This window comes from Curcuma longa, chromosome 3, assembly GCF_044706935.1.
Source record: "Curcuma longa cultivar G26 ecotype Majalengka, Jawa Barat chromosome 3, ITB_CL_G26_1.1, whole genome shotgun sequence".
Taxonomy (NCBI): domain Eukaryota; kingdom Viridiplantae; phylum Streptophyta; class Magnoliopsida; order Zingiberales; family Zingiberaceae; genus Curcuma; species Curcuma longa.
This window is the reverse complement of record NC_133863.1, coordinates 4155971-4175845: the sequence shown is the minus strand read 5'-3', so window position 1 is coordinate 4175845 and position 19875 is coordinate 4155971. Positions and strand designations below refer to the sequence as shown.

The 19875-nt window shown below is 40.3% G+C and overlaps 3 protein-coding genes across 7 annotated transcripts; 1 reads left to right on the top strand and 2 right to left on the bottom strand.

The window, feature by feature from the left end:
- Positions 1–387: 387 nt before the first annotated feature.
- On the bottom strand, positions 388–4172 carry LOC141825056 (xylan glycosyltransferase MUCI21-like). The gene is given in 5 exon segments (XM_074712429.1): positions 388–1166; positions 2650–3175; positions 3177–3211; positions 3302–3427; positions 3504–4172. Coding segments are annotated over 5 exon segments (1587 nt in total). The 5' UTR covers positions 3715–4172; the 3' UTR covers positions 388–477.
- Positions 4173–4875: 703 nt separating this feature from the next.
- On the bottom strand, positions 4876–15628 carry LOC141825364 (uncharacterized). The gene is made up of 13 exons (XM_074712749.1): positions 15453–15628; positions 14072–14169; positions 13760–13842; positions 13504–13630; positions 10908–10971; positions 9724–9821; positions 9558–9642; positions 8448–8571; positions 7217–7318; positions 7069–7133; positions 5440–5521; positions 5247–5326; positions 4876–5160 (listed from the first exon to the last, which is right to left on the bottom strand). The coding sequence occupies exons 1-13, from the start codon at positions 15626–15628 to the stop codon at positions 5103–5105; spliced, it is 1242 nt and encodes a 413-aa protein (XP_074568850.1). The 3' UTR covers positions 4876–5102.
- Positions 15629–16344: 716 nt separating this feature from the next.
- Positions 16345–19407, top strand: LOC141823319 (phosphatidylinositol 4-phosphate 5-kinase 6-like). Of its 5 annotated transcripts, none has more exons than XM_074710592.1 (9): positions 16345–17391; positions 17500–17705; positions 17794–17961; positions 18084–18249; positions 18311–18427; positions 18498–18691; positions 18775–18881; positions 18963–19050; positions 19113–19407. In XM_074710592.1, exons 1-9 carry the CDS (start codon positions 16345–16347, stop codon positions 19405–19407), a joined length of 2388 nt encoding a protein of 795 aa, XP_074566693.1. The 5 variants fall into 5 exon arrangements, with proteins under 5 accessions (XP_074566693.1, XP_074566692.1, XP_074566691.1 ...); XM_074710591.1 differs by having other exon boundaries at positions 16345–17478; positions 17569–17705; XM_074710590.1 differs by having other exon boundaries at positions 16345–17478; positions 17563–17705.
- Positions 19408–19875: the final 468 nt, after the last annotated feature.

Genomic DNA, 19875 nt, shown 5'->3' with positions numbered 1-19875 from the left:
CGTTTCGAAATTTGAATTTCTCTCGTGAGGACCGTTGGATGAAAGATGATCAACGGTCGAGATTTTCTCCAGTTCAGTGCGGTGCGCCATTATGCGGTCATAGTCACCTTTACAAACAACTCTTGCATTCTGTTTTTTTTTAATAAAATATTATTATACATTTCTATTTTTTGTCAATCTGGTGTAAAAGATGAAATTCGTCACGAACGATCCTATACGATTCATACATAGATAAGAAATAAATTTAAAAATTATAGTTGACCATGATAAAAAAAAGTATTATTCGATTTTATTGAGATTCAAATCCTTCCTCTTCTACCATCTTGAATTATAAACAGAGCAGTGCGTATAATTGAGAAATCCTCTGATTAGAATATACATCAATCATTGTGACATCCAACTCTTCCTATAACAATTAAATTGCCAAAGGAACAAAAGAATAGAAGCGTATCGATTACAAATTAATGTGATCTTAAATCATTCAATTCTTCGTGCTACTGCACAAACATGGCTGTAAGCTTTAGCAAGAACCTTACCGAATCTTGTAAGATTCAGTTTGACATTTTGCTTATCGAGGTAGATCTTCTTCATCTCCTGCCATCCTCTGTCGGTGATGACGCTGGTGTTGACCAGGACGGAGCTTCGCCGATCGTAGAGCTTCGACAAAGTGCTCTCCTCGGGCGTTATTTTGTACGCCATGTACTCGAGCCCCAGCCGCCGGGCCGGTTCGCCGTAGAACTCCTCGGCCGGCTTCTCCAGCCCCAGCGGCACCACCTGAATGAGCGCCGACGAGGGGCGCATGAAGAGGAAGTGCGTCACGGCGGCGCCGTGGACGGCGAGCATGGCGTCGGCGGGGGCGAGGGCGCGGTGGATCACGTCCAACGGGGTGCCGCGCTTGGGCTCGATGATTTGGACGTCGAACCCGGTCCGCCGGCACGCCCGGACGAGCTCCCGCAGGTTCACCAGCACCCGGCAGCTTTTGCGCACGAACACCGCGATCCTCGGCCGCCGGCTGCGGGAGCACCGCCCCGCCTGCTCCCGGCGCGTGGACCGGACCAGGGACCGGAGGAAGGGTGGCGACTCCGCCGCCGGAAGCGAGGGCTTGGACTGGGCCACGGCGTTGTAGCCGTCGAGGAGGAGCGCTTGGAAGTCCCGAATGCCATGGCCTGCGTTCGATTTGAAAAATAACAAACATCATGAAATAGAAAAGGGGAAGAAGAAAAAGAGAGTCGTGGGTCAAACTGATCATCAATCATTAACCGCAGTGACGAATGAAGTCACCATGAAAGAAAGAAGGAAGGTCGTTGAGCTACTTCCATCAAACCGAATATCATGATAGATAGAGAGGAGAGGAACCCTCCATCTAATTGATTCGGCAAATAAAGAGAAGGCAGGCAGCAGACCAAAGCGGCGAGAGCGACATTTCGCCGCACTTGTGCCGGCGTGCGCGATCGATCGAGAGCGTGGCCCGCGGGCATGTTCTGTTACCGTAGGAATCACGCCTCCTCAATCGATGAGGATGCAGCCATGGCTGCCAGCTGCTGAGCTGCCTCCCTTTTTGAGATTTTGTGCGAATTCAGTAATTTGTTTACGTGGACGCAAAGAAATGACAGCAAAAGAAGAAAAAAAACAGAGTAGAAACTATTACTCTCGATTGAATCTAATTAATATATTTTTCTTTCTTTCTAGACTGAAGGAAACTAAAATTGGAAACTCTGATAAAATCCTAAAAGCAATGAAATTGAATGAAAGTGACACATATATTTCTTCTTTTTCTCTCCATGATTTTATTATAAACCTGAAGATTATCCTAGAAAAAAAAAGTGAGAGATAAGGAAAGTGATATTGAGGTGATGCCTTATCTCTCAAACTATCACACCTCCTTTGTCTGTTTTTGGATTGTTTGTCTCTATGGTTCGTGTATATCCCTTCTCCCTAGCTCATTAATACTTAAGCACTTGTTTAATGTCATTACTTAAGCACTTATTAATACTTAAGCACATGTGAATGTCTTGCTCATAATGCCATCTCTTGTCCCAATTGGATATTAGATGAATGCACATGAAATAGACTTCCAAATAGATGATCATCCTTTGTAACTAGTTACAGAAGAAGAGCTAAGGTACAACTATAGGAGTTGCATGAGAATATTTGTGTGTGTGTGTCTGTTTCATTTCTCTGTATGCTTCTGGATGAAAGCAAAAGAAAATTTTCTTCCACAAATGAATCATTCCATTGGTGTGATTTGCTTGGACAAATGAAGGAAAGATTTCTTCTCATTTTGGATAAGAGGAAAAAGAATTTTTCCTTTTGAGAGACTAAACAAGCCCAAGGTGTCTACTTGAGTGAAAGAAAAAGCTAAAAGAAAGACATAATAATGAGAAATGAATGAAAGAAAGAAAGAAATAAAGAAAAAGAAGGAACAACAGAACTCTTTAATTTCTCTCCTATCGTTTTAATTTCTTCCCTCCAAGTAAACACAATGTAAAATAATCTCGTTCATTTCACCTCTAATTTATTATTAACCACGGACGGAATATTCTCTGTTTCCCGATTCCCAATTGGAACAGAATATTCTCTGAAACCTCAACAGATTGCTAAAAGAATTCTCGAGAGAGTTTAATTAGGAAGGGATGAACGGAGGCGTACCGTCGGGCATCAGCCACGGGTCGATGATGAGCTCGCCGTGGATCCGCAGGCCGACGATCATCTCCGAGAAGCAGTGGACGCGGGTGTCGCGGCTGAAATCCACCAGCTTGTAATTGGTCAGGCGCTCCAGCAGTGGGCGGTACCGGGCGAGCCACCATGGCCGGTACTCCGCCACCACCAGCACCACCTCTCCGCGGAACCGCTGCGCCGTCACGTACAGCGGGATCAGCCCGTCGCTGAACTCGTGGTATAGGTTCCCGGTGTACCCGCCGTTGGAGAACAGCAACGCCGGCACGCCCTTGTGCCGCACGTCGCACGCCCTCCGGCTTCCGTTCGCCGGGCGGATCGAGATCTCCTGAATCGTCCTCGTGATTGCCGCGTCCCACTTCCGCGTGTACGGCCGGATTGCCTCCGCCGCCGATTTCATTCCGTGCACCAGTACGGACGAGGAGGCGGAGTCGGTGCGGATGTCGCCCCTGGCGTAGCAGAGATCGCTCCGGATGTGGCTCCGGTCGCAGCAAACGAACGGCCGCCGCCGCCTCGTTTCTGCTCGCGGCGGTTCCTTCACGACCAATAGCACAAGAGACAAAAAAGGTAAAAAATCAGAAACGCCAGTTTCCCATGTCAAATTAACCTCTTCGCAACTGGTTACCATCGATGAGAGCAGAGCACGGAGGCGGCGCCGCCACCGGATTGTCCTCCTCGGCCTGGACGTGGTGGGTCTCCGACGGAATATGAGTCTTCAAAGATTCCGCTTCTTGCCTCGACTCCGCGGAGACTAGATAAGAGGGAATTGCAGCCGGAATTGAAATCGGGAAAGGCTTAATTCGGAAGCAAAATTGAGGAATTCTTACATGTCGAAGAAGAAGCAGATGGCTGCACGAAGGAGGTAGGAAACGGGGACGACAAAGCGAGTCGAAGCACCGAGGCGATCGCATAGAGCGTGAGGAGCAGCAAAGGAAACAGACGATGGAAGGAATTGCTCTTCCTGTCCTTTTCCCCCGTCGATTTCCCCGGCGGAAGCGAGGCGGCGGCGGCGGCCATCGGCCTCTGCTGACGGTTCATGTTCCTTCCTTCCTTCTCGACCTTGTGGCGGCGGAATCTACCTCGTCGCACAGACTTCCATCGCTTTAGAAATTTCGATTCCGATGATGACGCAGAAGTAGCAGTAGTAGAAGAAGAGGAAGAAGAAGAAGAATCGAGGAGGTGGCTTCTGAGGCAGCTCAATTCTCAGTCACATGAAAGGAAGGCATTCACAGATAGCATGCTTCTCGTGAGAAGAACTGTTTACCTACCGAGCAATCTTCACAAGGAAACAGTAAAAATTTGCGACGACCATGACTTTGAATGGCTAAAACCTGAAAGCAAAGTAACAGAATTGAAGAACCGTTTCCCTGGATCATCTCCAAAAACATGAGACCGGTACAATCTTGGAAGAGACGCAACGCAAGGAGGGCAGAGCACATGCGACGCGGTGCCAGATTTCTTCTTCTTTTTCTTCTGTTCTTCTCATACACAGAGAGCCAGCTGTGCTTGTTGTTTCGCGTTGATTAAATCCAAAAATGCGAAACAGGTCGATCGACAAATCAATTCACCGGCTGGTCGTTTTTAAAGGCATTAGGCGTGCTCAACCAGCTTACGGACGGACCTAATGCAGCACAGCATTAGCCGAAGGGCATTATTGGCGGTAGGTCAGCAAGTGTGGAGAATTTTAATAGCGGTAGTTGACTCTGCTCTTTCGTTGCTATCGCCGCACCCAAAAGCAACGGCGCAACGAATTCGTATATTTAAGGACGTTTTCATGCATGTAGAGATAATCAAAGGCGAGCCGGTGAGGACTGACGCCAGCGTTCAAGCATATTTTATAAAAATAAAAATAGGAAGTAAATAATAAATGTAAAGTAATATAAATTCTATTACAATTCTTTAAAAACTATTATAAAGTGTACCAGCAAATAATTTTCTTTAAAAAAGTTAATATCAATTTAGTTATGACCAAATGACCAATCTGTAGAATTTAAAATATACGATTCCCCCCTATCAAAGTATGTAAGTCCATCAAGTTTAGTTACATTTATACACAATAAAGTTTTCTTATTTATTCAAGTCTTTTAATCCAACATTACAAATCTTTGTTTATTATTAGATAAGGTAAAGAAATGAAATAAAAGTGTGTAGCCTACATAAGTTCATCAAATAAACAAATATATTAAGAAAGTAGCCTTGGATATATATCGAGTACAAAATGCCAATGTTGACGGATGAACGTTACCGTGGTTGTCCACAAAGCATAAATATATCGATTTAGTTAGTAAGCTCACAATTAAAATCATTCAAGAAAACCTGCACAAAGTTGCTGCAAATTGAGCAGTTTCTTGTGATTCATTCTTTGCTTCATGGAGAACTTAAAGAATCTATTTAGTTGATCTCATCCTTTGCTTGCCAACTCCTAGTCATACATATATACCTAGTCCAATCTCCTTCGGATCAGTCTCAATCATCCATGGAGCTCTGCCAAAGATTCAAGGTGAGGATATAACAAATCTGTATCATGCTAATATATTTGCCTCAAAAGTTATTTGTCCAGAAGACCTTACTTGTTCATCACAAAATTTATTGTTCCTTTGGAAGCACGTTCAAGCAGCAATTTTCTTGCATCAATGGCTATCCCCTCCGGCTGTATTTCACAAATAGTAAGCCTTTAAAAACCAGAAGTTTTATTTGCATTCAACGAGAGTAGACGTCTATTTATACGACGAGACCAAATTATAACATGTGCTTGTAAAATACCTCCTCTGGAAACCAGACGCCATTTTGTGTGCTCCCCTCTAGAATTGCGAGTGCAAAAGCAGCTATTGAATATCCCACCGATCTGGTAATACAACCTTTACAAAGTCAATGCTTAAATCATAGCATAGAAGGAAGGAAAGCAAGTTCGAAAATAAATGACCAATTGGTTGGACTAGCAAAATCCTCTTTGGTGGACTTCGTGGTAATTGGTAGATAAAAAACATGTCATAATGAGAGAATGTTCTTCATTCTCATTCTCTGAAGAACAACATAGATTATACACGTAGGAAAAATACAAGATGGGCTATGTTGAGCTTTGTCCGGCAGGCTGTGACACGAACAACTCTCCCGGCATATTGGTCCTACTTAGCCCAGCATGAAGTCAGGTGGTGCTGAGCTAGGCCCGTGGGTTACGCCCACAGGCCTAACACACTGCTATGAACAATAGATTTCTGGCCTGCTCAAGCTAAGCACTGTCCATCGGCAAACCCACACAGTTTCAATTGACTCATTCACACCCAAGCACTTCTCATTGACACCTTTAGCAAGATAGCTTTAGCAAAAGTTGCTCATTAATTATCACAATGACTCGTGTGTACTAAGTTATTTAGTTCCAATTTTTCTATTTGAAGAAATGGTTTGAGATGTATCTACATGTGAAATGTTTATATTCAAACTGACATAATCCCCTCTAGGTTCCATAGATCCAGAGCAAAATACTCGTACAACAATCTAACCTTACCATGTATAAGTCACAAATATATGATACCACAAGAAAAGATCTGAAATTAGCACAACTATCAAGACTAGTGGTGACTGTAAAATATCTGTATTTTGTTCACTGCTAATTGATAGTGCAGTAAAGCTGTACTATTTTACTACACTACACTATCCTTTAGTACCAATCCATTGTAGTATTCCTCTCTACACACAGATCTTGTCTCACTACTACTAGACAGCTCACCTTGGACAGTGATTACAAACTTCCCCTAGTAAGTACTTCATTTTCGGAGTGTAGAAACAGTTTTCAAGTTTGATGATGAAAAGGCAAAACATGAGACGAGATTTAAATTTTCAATATTGGAACTCTGGCAAGCTGACTTGTTACATGGAAGTCAATTGGTGACGGAACAGGAGATTGAATAGCAGCACTTGCATGAGCCTGTGACATTTTTATCCTTCATAATGCATGTATTTATTTTATGCAACTATGGAAAATGAAAATAAAAATGCAAGATGTAGAGTTTCCTTCTACTTTGGATGACACAAGGCAAAACTTACTGCTCAATCCATGGATCAAACTATAACTAGATTGGAACAGATGTGAATAATAATGACCTCCTCCTGTTCTCCAATTAATTTATGCCGACTTGCACCTTGTGTAGACACGAATGGCACTGGTATCAAACTGTACCAGTTGGGAACAAAACCAATATCTTAAACCTTGAAGAATATGTCATACTGTAAATAGAAAAGCCACTATTGCATAAAAGAAATTCAGAATCAAGCCAATTTACAAATTACATCTACAAGTAGATTTTTTCCCATAGAAAAATGAGTATAATAAAATACACAGGTAAAATTAAAAATGTAGATGTGAAACATCTACATGCAGAGACATGTACTCACACTGAAAGTTTTTTGTGAGAGAATAAAGCAACTCTGCTCCTTCCATCCAGTAATTCTAAGTCAACCTGTAGACTAAAGAAAAGTTTGATAGAAAAAATGCGACAAATTAACATGAAACTGATGTGTTGTTATATCATTAAATGCTAACCCTCATTGATACTCGCTCTCCTGCAATGCCATCAATAGCTCGCACCAAAGGATCAAATATCTGAACTAGCTGTTGGACTTTACTTCTATCTCTTAGTGTTTCCTGCAGATGTAGTAAGTTAAATGAATAGGGCACCTTTGTATGCTATTGTATGGCTTTGAACTAATTCCTAATTTCCTGTTACCAAATCAAATGCTACAGTAAAAATTTAGTACCATCTAATAACAATCAATTGATTTTTGCAAAGTTCCATTTCAATGGTCATGCATATTGGTGAATACTGAAAAGAACCAATGCTGCAACGATTATCGACAAAATGAAAGACAAGGAGCAAGCAACCCTGTTGATGCATACATCTTGACTTCTCATTGTAGTTGGTCATAATAAGGTATAAACCTTCCTAGCCTCTATATTTTTTTCAAACATTTGGGTTTTTTTTTGTTCTTGACAGCAATTTTATTGACTAACTCTGAGGCTGTTGACTGTTGCAACCTCTATTGTGGTTAGCAACCTGCTTTTCCTTGTTCTTTTCCCTTGCACTTCTCAGTGCCCACTGCTATCCATTTTTTTTAAACAACAAATACCTACATATTTAGGCATATGCATATCATGAATATTATTTGCAAATATTATACTTGCATGTCAGTTAACTGTGAATATGCCCATGTCACGGTCAAATGGCTATCATGGATATTATTTGTAAATTCCTAAATGAGAGAATTGACCAATTAATTTATTAAGCAAACCAGTGGTTCAAAATTCTGAAAATCAAGGAGTTCACCAATCTGACAGACCACAACTCTTCGTGTGGACTAAACTAGGGTGCTATAATCTCCCCTACAGGCTTGACATCTCATCAAGACCTAAAATGCAACTAACATCCAAGGATCATACCAATTTGGTGACATTTTCAGCCAATTATGACTTTGGCCATCACACAGATGATACATATTTCAAAACTCCCCATGCTTTGGATTATCTTTGCTCTATTACAAAAACACAATAATTTGTTAGGCCCAAATATTGACCAAACTTGCTTAAGCACCAACTAATAGTGATTCACCCATCTAATCCACAACTCTCCATGTAAGACTTCACTCAGAGTACCACATGCAAAGTTGAAGAAATTACAAGGATGCCATTGGTGGATAAGAAAGGTTTAAATTTTAACTTTAAAACAATATCACAAGACAATGAAAGTCATAGAATGTTCAAAGACTGAAGAACTTACAGCAGGAACAAAGTTTGCAATTGCTTGCATTCCCCAATTCCAGAAGAAGGGAGATGTACCGAATCGGGCGCTTACAGTTGGCACACCCAAAATGTCATAAGCACTCCTAACCTCAGGCAAGTTCCTGAAAACATATTACAGAATGATATGGTTACACATTTAATTATTTTCTATCAATGCCCTATGCGTGCAAATGTCAAATGAACACAGGAAACTGTTCTCCTATCTCTATCAATAAATGATGATGAGAATGAAATTGAAAAAACTGTTGACTTAAACAAGTGAAAAATGTGTGTTAATGATCTAATTAAATATGTTAAGGACCTATTTGTAAATACCACGTATTAGACGGTGTAAATTGTAAATGGACTATTTTGGCTAGGTCAAGCGCAGAGGTGTAAGCATATGCCAATGGACTATGGCCTTTAGCAACATGCGAACTTACCTAGAACAAATAACTGGTGATTGAACTGAATTGGGGGCATGCTCTAATAGAGCTGAGGAAGTTGTATTGTAACAATCAAATTGCTATGCACATAGCTTCTATCTAGTATTACTAGAGGATAGAATGCATAAATTGATTGTCACTTCATCAGAAAAGAAAGAAGGTACAATTCAATGATATTACCAGTTCCATTGATCAATTAACTTGCTCACTGAATCCTTAATCTAAGTGATCTTAAATTTGAATATATCTATAAAAACTAGGTTTTTTACAATCTTGAGGGACAGTGTTAAGATCTAGATGTACATTAGGAACTTAATTGTAAATACCACATATTAGGAGGGGTAAATTGCAGAGTTACAATAATGAATACAAATAAATGTACAAGGGGCTACCTAGGGTATCAAAGCCTAATAATTCCCTCATTAATTTCTTCAATATAATATAAATACAATATAATGCCATAAAAACTAAATTTTTAGGAACATGGCAATTCAAAGCTCTGGGATAAGATTACATATACTGACCCAACATTAATTAAAATGTTCAATCGGATATGTTATATAGCAGAATCAGTAGCATAAAACGTGCCATCAACTAAATCTATTTAAAGCAAGTAAACATCAGAATTCATATAACATGTGTCAACAAATAAATGAACTTACAGTAAGTAGACATCCCTTTTTCCTATCCCTTTCCCAAAGTCAATGCTGAGAGCTCCACTATATGGTTTCATCTTAATCATCTCACCTTAGTTCAATATTAATCCATCTCAGTTTGATCTTTACATAATCTGAAAAAAGTATATGAGCGTTAGTAATGCATACCCACCTTTGTTATAAGCAATAACATTTTCTCCGAGTAGCAAAAAGCTTGTTGCCAGTATTGTTGGACCTGCACCTCCTGAACCTGCAGTGTAGTAAAAAAATCTAAAGGCATAGATTAGTTGTGCTGATTCTAAACCAGTTCAATTGAAGATATTAGATTCTAGCGTGTATGCAGAAGACCATGAGTGCAAAGGGATAGTGCAAACCAGTTCCATCTTTATTTATGTTTTTCAATTGATGGAGCAAAACTCAATTTAGCTGGGGATCACGTTTCTTATACCATTAAGAAGCTAAGACACACTATATCAATGTGGTAGTACTGGTAAATGGATAGTTATGGAAAGTACAAAAAAATTCAAAAATTTTTGTGGATAAGTGAAAGGAAGACAGCATTTTGAAAATGTCAATCATTTGGGGATCAAATCATCAAATAAATTTTGGAATTTGGTTTATTTTAAATAAAGTCCTACTAATATTATCACAACACAAATAGGAGAATGACCACCTATTTGGTCCAGATCAGTGGCCCTCGGCATTCTCTGACTGAAGGGGAAAAGCAGAAGTATCACCATTATACATTGGTCAAAATTAACTTGGATGTTCACTAGGAAAAGAAGCAGAGCACAGAAGAATAAACAGAAAATAAAATATGGAGGAAAAATCAAATCCTCCAGCGCAGATGGCTCCGTGAGCAGAAGTGCAAAGGGGAAGTACCCATTAATATACAGCAATTTGCTTCTCGCCAAATCTAGTTCAGCAATGCGGTATAGGATCAAGATTACAATTTGCCAGGGCAGTGAATCAGAATTAGGACTGCGTAAGTAAATCAATTATGAAACATGAAGTGGTTACCCGGGATAATAGGAGAACTTGAAATTGTCACAATATGCTTTCTCTCTCTTGCTACTTCTTTTGAAACAAATAAAAATCACTGCAAGTCTTGAAGCTATAAGTTTATGATATAACATATAGTTCCTCATTTCCTTGTTTTTGTAATTTAGAACTTGGGTCTTGGAATAGCGGGGAATTTTATATAAAAAAAAGACAATTTACCAAAAATTACTAAAGAAATACCATATTGAGAGCAGTTATTCTTGAGGAAGATTGCCTAGAAGTCCAACTAGTACTCCCCATGATAAGCAGTAGACTCCTAACTATCACTTATAAGGAGGTGACAGGAATACTAACCTCAGCCTCTCTGGTTCACCAGCATCTTCAGATTTGACAGAGTGCACTAACTCAGCAGCCATAACTGTTAGCCCAACATTGAACATCAGTATAACTACATTAGTATAGTATCATGAATCACAAGTCAATCGCTAGAATTCAATCAGTGAGAAACTGGACAATATTAAATATTTGGTAAATGTGGCATCTCTATTCTTAGATCTTATTCTCATGGACTACAAAACATATCATCCATTTATATCAGGCATTCATCAGAGGAAATATTCTTTACTGGGAAACAAATTGATATATAACAGAGAACATTGGCGTTTCATTTCTTTAAATTTAGGCACAAATTTAGTGTCAAAATCACAGACCTCTTAAAACATTAACATGAAAATAATTTTCATTTGTTTTCTTTTTTTGCTTTAGTAAATCAAAATTCTATTCATTGCCATTTGAAACAGGTGACACATACCATCCTGACAATAAAATGCACCATCAAGATGACAGCTCCACTTCAGAACGCCATCAAAACTTGAAGTACAATAAAGGCCAACAGATCTTGGTAGACAACAGGGAAGAATAAAATTTCAACATCATTATCTTGGAGCATCTAGAAGCTTCAATGTGAAAGTCATGGTATTGTTCTTAGCAGAATCCTACTCGACTAGTGCTAGCTGACACCAAATCTTTAAACATACAGTACATGGTCATCATGGATATGAAATCCTGCTGGCCAACCATCAACATCCAACAAGCAAATGACGTTTTAAACCTTCCATGTAGTAGATTAAGTATTTGCATATGCAGATCCAAGGAATCAAGTTACATTTGAAGATCTTTTCTAATTTAACAATCCCATCTTCAAGTATTGACATCATTGTAACCGTTGTATTATGTCATACATATTAACCATTTGTTGCTTCTTGTTCATGCCCACCACTTGCATTCTCAACTGCTATAACAATTACAGATAAAAAAAAATAAAACCTAGTGATGACAGTCACCTTCTTAAGGTTCTTTCCATAGACCATGTTAACGAATTACAAAATAGGTAAACATGGTGATTAACCTCAACGAATTTTGATGTAGTGAGCAACAACATCAAGGGCATGAAGTGGACTGCAAATTTAGTGGCTCCATGTCTCAAATCTCATCGCTGACATCATGCAATAAGATGTGGAACACATGATGGTTGTAGGTGAACCAGGGAACAATTTGCTCGTTCTTGATGACCTCGCATTCATGATACCTATCATTATCAAGTTGATCAAGTATACTTCTCAAAACTCTAGGAGGGTCTATACACAACACCTTAGCGGTCCTATTGAAGTTGGCATTATTGTCGATGTGCATGAACTAGATAACTAGGACTAATTTCTTAAATTACACTATTGGTAGGTATCACGTGGTTGGCATCATGATGTTGCATAGATCCATAAATAATTTATGAAACATCAGAATAAGTTATTATAGTATAATATCTTCAGGGAACATATGCACTTAGCATATTACAATATATCATATATGCGCAAATAGTTTATCAAACATCCCTATTTGATTGCAGCAAATGGGAAATTGGTGATGTTTATCTGTGTCTTATCCAGTTAACTCACATCATTGTCATGCCATACTGCTCATTGAACAATAGGACCCAAGCCTTCATCTCCACCACCTCCTCATTGAGGTTCTAGATGTCCTCAAATTGGGTAGGTGTGAAGTGCCATGATTCTGGATTCTGTAGATATACTCCAAGAATGGATGCCTTTGGGCACATATGAAGGGGTTGAGTGGAAGTGATACCATCAAGAGATGAGCTTATCAATTGAAATCTTCATTATATCTTCATTTTTGTGTGACACCACCAATCCTCGTCTACTTCCTGGCTTTCAGATAGGTAGTTCATAAAGGTTCACTACATTTACATGCTTCATTCCTATTGGAAGGAAGAATCCACAAAGACAACAAACTGGGATAAAGAATGATATTCAATTTATTGAGGTTGATGTCAATTCGAATGCCAAGGACTTCTTGTTAGGCATTTATATAGCGAGTGTAGTGTATCCATCAACGTTGGTGATTATTCATGCATGCCACTAAGCAAGATTACCAGCTAGTTGCATGTCTCATTTGCCTGCTTGGATATAGTTATATAGTTTTAAAACTAGTCAAGCTTAACTATCATATATTGAAACATTAAAAAAAAGGACAACCCGATGTATGAAGCTTCCGTCAATGCGGGTCCTGAGGAAGGGTCAAACTACATTGGATCTATTGTTCGCAGTCTTACCTTACATTTTATAAGAGGTGATTTTTGCGACTTGAACCCGTGACATCAAGGCCACAAGGCAGTAACTTTATTGTTGCGTCAAGGCTAAGGCTCCCCCTCATATATTGAAACATAATCAACATAAAAGAAAGAATAACGTAATTCCTAATTATAAGAATTTCTCCAAAAGAGAACTTAATTATGAGAAGCCCTATAAATCAAGCCTCCATTAAGCATGAGCAGGGCAATATAGCTTTTTTACCAAGACTGATCTGTGCGCTATATGTGAAATGAATGAACTTCAAAGTTCAATGATCAGAAAATTTCTGGAATATAAAGTAAGACCATTGCTCACTCCTGGGTAAATTCCACCAGTTGTAACAGCTGGAATGCCAGCAGCTAATGCTTTTGAATGGAAAGATTTTGCTCTCTGGGCATAGTTTGTATCATCACATACATCAAGATATGCTGTCTGCAAAGGAGAATGAACTTCACGATTAGTTTGGACCAATTTGGTTTCTAAAATAAAATAACATGTAACAAAAAGAAGAAATACAATTAACACAGCACATCCAAGAAAGAGATATACAAACATAATCACCTTTGTAGATATTGCAGCTTCTAAGACTGTGCACTTCTGTGCTTGTTGAAAGGGCCCAGCTGCATGGACCACCAGTTTGGCTTCTGCATCCAACACCAGACACTTACATTTCAATATGTGAATGACACTAAATTTACAATTAATGGATATAAAGCTTAACATCAGACAGCTCGGTTTTATAATTTGTAGAGCTTAACATTTAATAAAGCTATGAAGCTACTCTTTTTGAGAAAATAGAATAATTAATGGATATTACAAAAATAAGGAAGACAATTTTTGAGAGGGAAAAAATGAGCAAGTCAGATTACAAACCTTCTAATGTTGTCTCCAACATACTTGTGTTCTCTATGTCAACTTCAACAAACCTTGCATTCTTGCCAAGTTTAGATACTAGTGCAGCACCTTTCTCCCTTGAAAAGCATGAAAACCCTTGGCATAAAACCCAACACATACACTTGAAAAAAAATATAAAATTCCAAATGCATTCAGTTCATGCACATGACCAAAAATTCACTGGTTTATTTACACCACAGAAGATCTTAACTTGATGCATATATGTTGTCAAATTGAACACATATGGAACTTTGCACATCTGAAGACTTAACAACAGCATTCTTTACAAAAACCACATGATCAACACAATAAACACACAATAGATAACTAAATTGTGAATATTATGCTGGTTTTCTTGAAATATTAATGCAGTAGAAGAAAACAAATGCTTGTTTCAGACAACTGAGGTTAAGAAACTCCCTTTAATTGGTTAGAGATATCATGGTAAGATTAACAAAATAGCAACTAATTAAAGGGCAAAGCTTATAGTTGCCCACGTGGGTGGTGTGACAAACTAATGTTTGTTTCAGATAACTGAGCTTAAGCAACTCCCTTTAATCGATCAGTGATACCATGGTAAGATAAATCAATTAGCAACTAGTTAAAGGGAAAAGCTTACAGTTGCCCACATTCGGGGTGTGACAAACCACCCAAATTAGAACACAAGCTCGTAACTTGTTAACCTAACCACTGATTCAAAGATTAAGCCCAAATTAATTATATTTCACTCAAAAGGCACTGTACAACACCTTCCTTAGACTGCAAGTCACACCATATGAGACTAAACTAGGGTGCCACAGTCCCATACAAAGCTTTGACATGGTCATTAAATCCAAAGTCCAACTAATAGCTCAAAAACATCCCTGATTGGCAATATATGTAGTCCAATGGTGGCCCTTCCATCACACAAACAATCATTTCTAAACCCTGTTAGCTAGTTAGCTACTGTTGGTAAAGCAAAATTTTTCTACTCCTTATGGATGTGGTGATAATTAATGAACTTATATTGCAAATACATATATGAGGGATAATGATAGGAATGTGGAGAAGGCATAGCAATTGTAAGAAATAAAATTGGTTCATCTGTTCCACCACTCTTCTCCTTCACCCGGATAATTTTTTTATGATAGAAATTAGCAGCGGCCAGCGGGGGAATGATTTTTTCTTTTATAGCTTGATTAATCAAGAACAGTCGAAGGCACAGATGAAAAATGTATCTTACAATGAGAATCACATACCATAATAGTTCAACTAAATATAACAAATTTCTACCAGAACTAGGTTAAAGACGAACAATGAATGGCAAAGAACAAAGCAAGCAGATCAAGTTGAAAAAAAAAAAAGAGACACAATGACAGACCTGTTCCTTCCAGCTATAATCAGTTGGAGAGAGGGGCAGAGCTTAGATAGGGCAATGGCGGTGGAACCACCAACCCTCCCGGTACCGCCCAATATAACTACGGGGGAACTCTCACCCTTCCCGCCGTATCTCGGGGGAGCGGTAGACATGGACCACGCGAGGGCAGCTCGCGCCATGGTTAGGTTTTCGCCGCAAGCAGAATCACCGGTATCGGCGGCTAAATCTTCAGTATCCAGCTAAACTACCGCAACGTGGCAGCTCTATCGCCTCTTGGGCGTACGGCCGTTATCCACGGCAATAAGAAACTCGTACCAAGATTTTAGATTTCTAAAAATATATATATACATATATATATATATATATATTGTTTTCTAAAAAAGGAAATAACATGAATATATCATTGATTATGTTTTTGACATTTACAGGAAACAGAATTTTTCGTATTTTTTTAAAAATACATTGCGGCACAAAATTAAGCTTTAGTAAAACATCCTTCAATTTATCACAAGTGTTAAAACAAATAACATGAATATAAGCAATGATAATGATAATTTTATTAATTATACATTTCTTATAAGAACGTTAATTACCCTGCAAAATCTAGCAGTCAGAGAGGGATGAGCCGTACTCATTCTTCTTCAATTCCCTCGTTCCACATGTTTGGTCTCGAGCTCATACCGGAGTTCCTTGTCCGCATGCAACGCTACCTCATCTATGATCTTTCCTCTGCACATCACCATGCCACGAGATCTCCTTCGTTCCCGCTTCTCTTAGATTTGCCATCATTAGTTTACAAGCAACACGATCGATTGAAAAAGAAAAAAAAAAACGATGGTTGTTGGTCATTTGATTCCATGGCGAAGGAGGAGAGAGTGAGATGAACAACTAGAGAATGTTCAGGGAGAACCAGCTCGTCAAGGCTTGGGAGTCCATCCGCAAGACTAATACTGCTCATCAAGATCAGAAGCAACAACAACTGCAGCACCCTCGTCCTCGCACCGTCGACGCTTGCGCGTCGTCCATGTCGGTTGTCGCCAACGACGACCAGCTCGACGTGTCGTCCAGTGACAGCCCCGCCCCAAGTACTCCCGTGAATAGCGACGAAACACCCTCTGTCTACCACGCCGAGCGTCTTCTCTCCACCGGCGATTTCTACACCGGCCAGTGGTTCGGCAACGTGCCACACGGCCAGGGAAAGTACCTCTGGACCGACGGGTGCATGTACGAAGGCGAGTGGCAGCACGGCAAGACGATGGGAAAGGGCAAGTTCTCGTGGCCCTCCGGTGCCACCTACGAAGGCCGGTTCAAGGGCGGGTTCATGGACGGCTACGGCACCTACATCGGCGCGCTTGGCGACACCTACCGCGGCACTTGGTCCATGAACCTCAAGCACGGCCACGGAGTGAAGTCCTACGCCAGCGGCGATTACTACGACGGCGAGTGGCGATGCGGCATGCAAGATGGACACGGGCGGTACGTGTGGAAGAACGGGAACGAGTACGTGGGGCGGTGGCGCGCCGGCATTGTGGACGGCCGCGGCACGCTGGTGTGGGCCAATGGGAATCGGTACGATGGCGGATGGGAAGGTGGCCTTCCCAAAGGGAACGGTAACTTCAGGTGGGCGGATGGAGGACTTTACACCGGGTACTGGAGCAAGGAGAACGGCAACCTCCAGCAGAAAGGTGTCTACTATCCATCTCCGACGGCTTCCTCTCCGACTGCCCGAGATCCCCTTACCATCTTCACGGCCGACTTCGGAGAATGCAAGGCGTCCAACATTGAGGACGTGTCTATTCTGCCATCCCAAAAGAGGTTGAATTGGGCGGGCATGGAAGCTGATAATTTAGAACAAAAGAAAGCGGCCTTGCGTTCCTCTAAGGCAGATGAACTCCAGGCGAGGCGCCGGCGAGCGTCGTCCGAGACAGTGGCGTCCACCGGGGTGACGCCGCCAGGGCACACCGGCCACCATGCCAGCACCATTAGTGGGATTGGAAGCAAGAGTGGCTTTTGGTCTGTGGATGATCTTGTTAACGGTTGTGACGGGGAGAATAAAGAAGGTAGAAGTGAGGTGGGGGGATCAACAAATGGTGTTGATGAGTCTGTTGGTGAGACGGAGGATCAAGTGGAATTGAGGGGCACAGGGAGGATCCCACCTACAAGGTCGCAGGCTAAGCAGGCCAAGAAGCAAGGTGAGGCAATATCCAAAGGGCATAAGAACTATGAACTGATGCTTAATCTCCAGCTCGGAATCAGGTAGATTGTCATCTCTTTTCTTGCCTACTCCAATATTTTTTATGATGTTTGTGTTGATTTCTGAAATGTTTACAATTATTTGGTGTAGGCATGCAGTAGGAAAGCTTCCTGAACCCAAGTCACTTGACCTTAAGGCCTCTTCGTTTGACCCAAAAGAAAAGATTTGGACGAGGTTTCCACCAGAAGGAACCAAACAAACACCTCCACACCCCTGTTCTGATTTCAGGTGGAAGGACTACTGCCCTCTAGTTTTCAGGTGCCGTCCCTCAAACTATGTTCCCTTGAAGATCCTTGAAGTTTTTTTTTCTTTCTTTTCTCGGTGTTACTGATTCATTTTTAATGAATTCGACTTACTCGCTTCTTTAATGAAAATTTCAGGACACTTCGTAAGCTGTTCCAGGTTGATCCAGCTGATTATATGCTATCAATATGTGGAAGTGATGCTCTGAGAGAACTTTCATCTCCTGGGAAAAGTGGAAGCTTTTTTTACCTGACAAATGATGATAAATATATGATCAAAACCATGAAGAAAGCAGAAGTAAAAGTAAGTTGCTTTTCCTTTCTTTTTTTTTTCTTCAAACTTTTATAAGGAATATGCACTGCAGGTGCTTCTAAGGATGCTTCCAGCATACTATAACCATGTTCGAGCTTTCGAAAACACTCTGGTGGCCAAGTTCTTCGGATTGCACTGTGTCAAACTGACTGGAGCTGCTCAAAGAAAGGTTAGTCACTGCCCCAATCACACAAGACTAATAGCATGGAGCATCCTAATCAAACTATTTTAGTTCTCAGGTTCGATTTGTCATAATGGGGAACCTCTTCTGCACTCAGCGATCAATTCATAGACGTTTCGACCTCAAGGGATCATCTCATGGTCGCACAACAGACAAGCCTGAATCAGAGATCGATGAGAACACCACTCTCAAAGACCTTGATCTGAATTTTATATTTCGTCTACAAAAGTCTTGGTTCCAGGAATTCCAAAAGTATCAATACTACCAATTTTCCACATATTTCTACTCTTCGACCTGTTTGAAGTTATTATTATGTATGGTATTGAATTTTGCAGGCAAGTTGATCGAGACTGTGAGCTTTTAGAGCAAGAGAGAATTATGGATTACAGTCTCTTGGTGGGAGTTCATTTTAGAGAGGCATCAGTCTCCCAAGAAACTGAGGGTTGCTAATTTCTAACACAAATAATAACATCGATATGATGACTTTCTCATGTTTTTAATTTTTATTTTAAAATTAATACAGTTCCTAATGAGGTAATTAACACCAGTAATGAAGCTACTCCTCGTCTTTCCAGAGCTGATATGGATCAATTTCTCTGTGACCCAACAAGGTAGGTATATCTTGATACCAATGTTTTGTGAAAAGTGAGAGTGATTTTATATGACAATGCAGGTGGGCATCGATAAAACTAGGTGCAAATATGCCAGCTAGAGTTGAATCAATAGTACTGAGATCAAAAAATGATCCTGAATCTTCTGTGAATTTGGAACCAACAGGAGAGTTTCAAGATGTGATTTTGTATTTTGGCATTATAGATATTCTCCAAGACTACGACATCAGCAAAAAGCTTGAACATGCTTACAAATCCTTTCAGTATGATCCGACCTCTATATCAGCTGTTGATCCTAGACAATACTCGAAGCGATTTCGCGACTTCATTTACAAAGTGTTCATAGAAGAAGCCTAACTACATTATATCTACTTCAGAAAACCAAAGAATTTTTGACTTATTCCTCATCAATAGGCTGATTTGTTTAGGAAAAATTAGCTACATTTTTTTTGTTTATGATTATATATATTAATTAATGGCTATGAAAGATCTACTTGATTTGTGTATGTTTGTTTCAAAGTTTAATTAGATACTATCAAATTGGTGCAATCAAACTGTTAAGAATGATTTAATGTAATGGCTCATGACTTGTACACTAATTAAAGAATCTCTACTGTCTGAGATTAACAAGCAGGGAACACTCCTCTTTGTATTCTGATACAGAGCCACACTTTAAAGAGCTATTTTTTTTAAGGGCGAATTCCTGACGAATTAAGCTGGTCGGCGGCGGAGGGAGGGGGTGGCGCTCTGTAGCTGGTCGGCGCCGGAGCTGAGAAACACTACGCGCCGCTAGCTGGTGGGGCCGAGGGAGAGGTCATGGTCGCC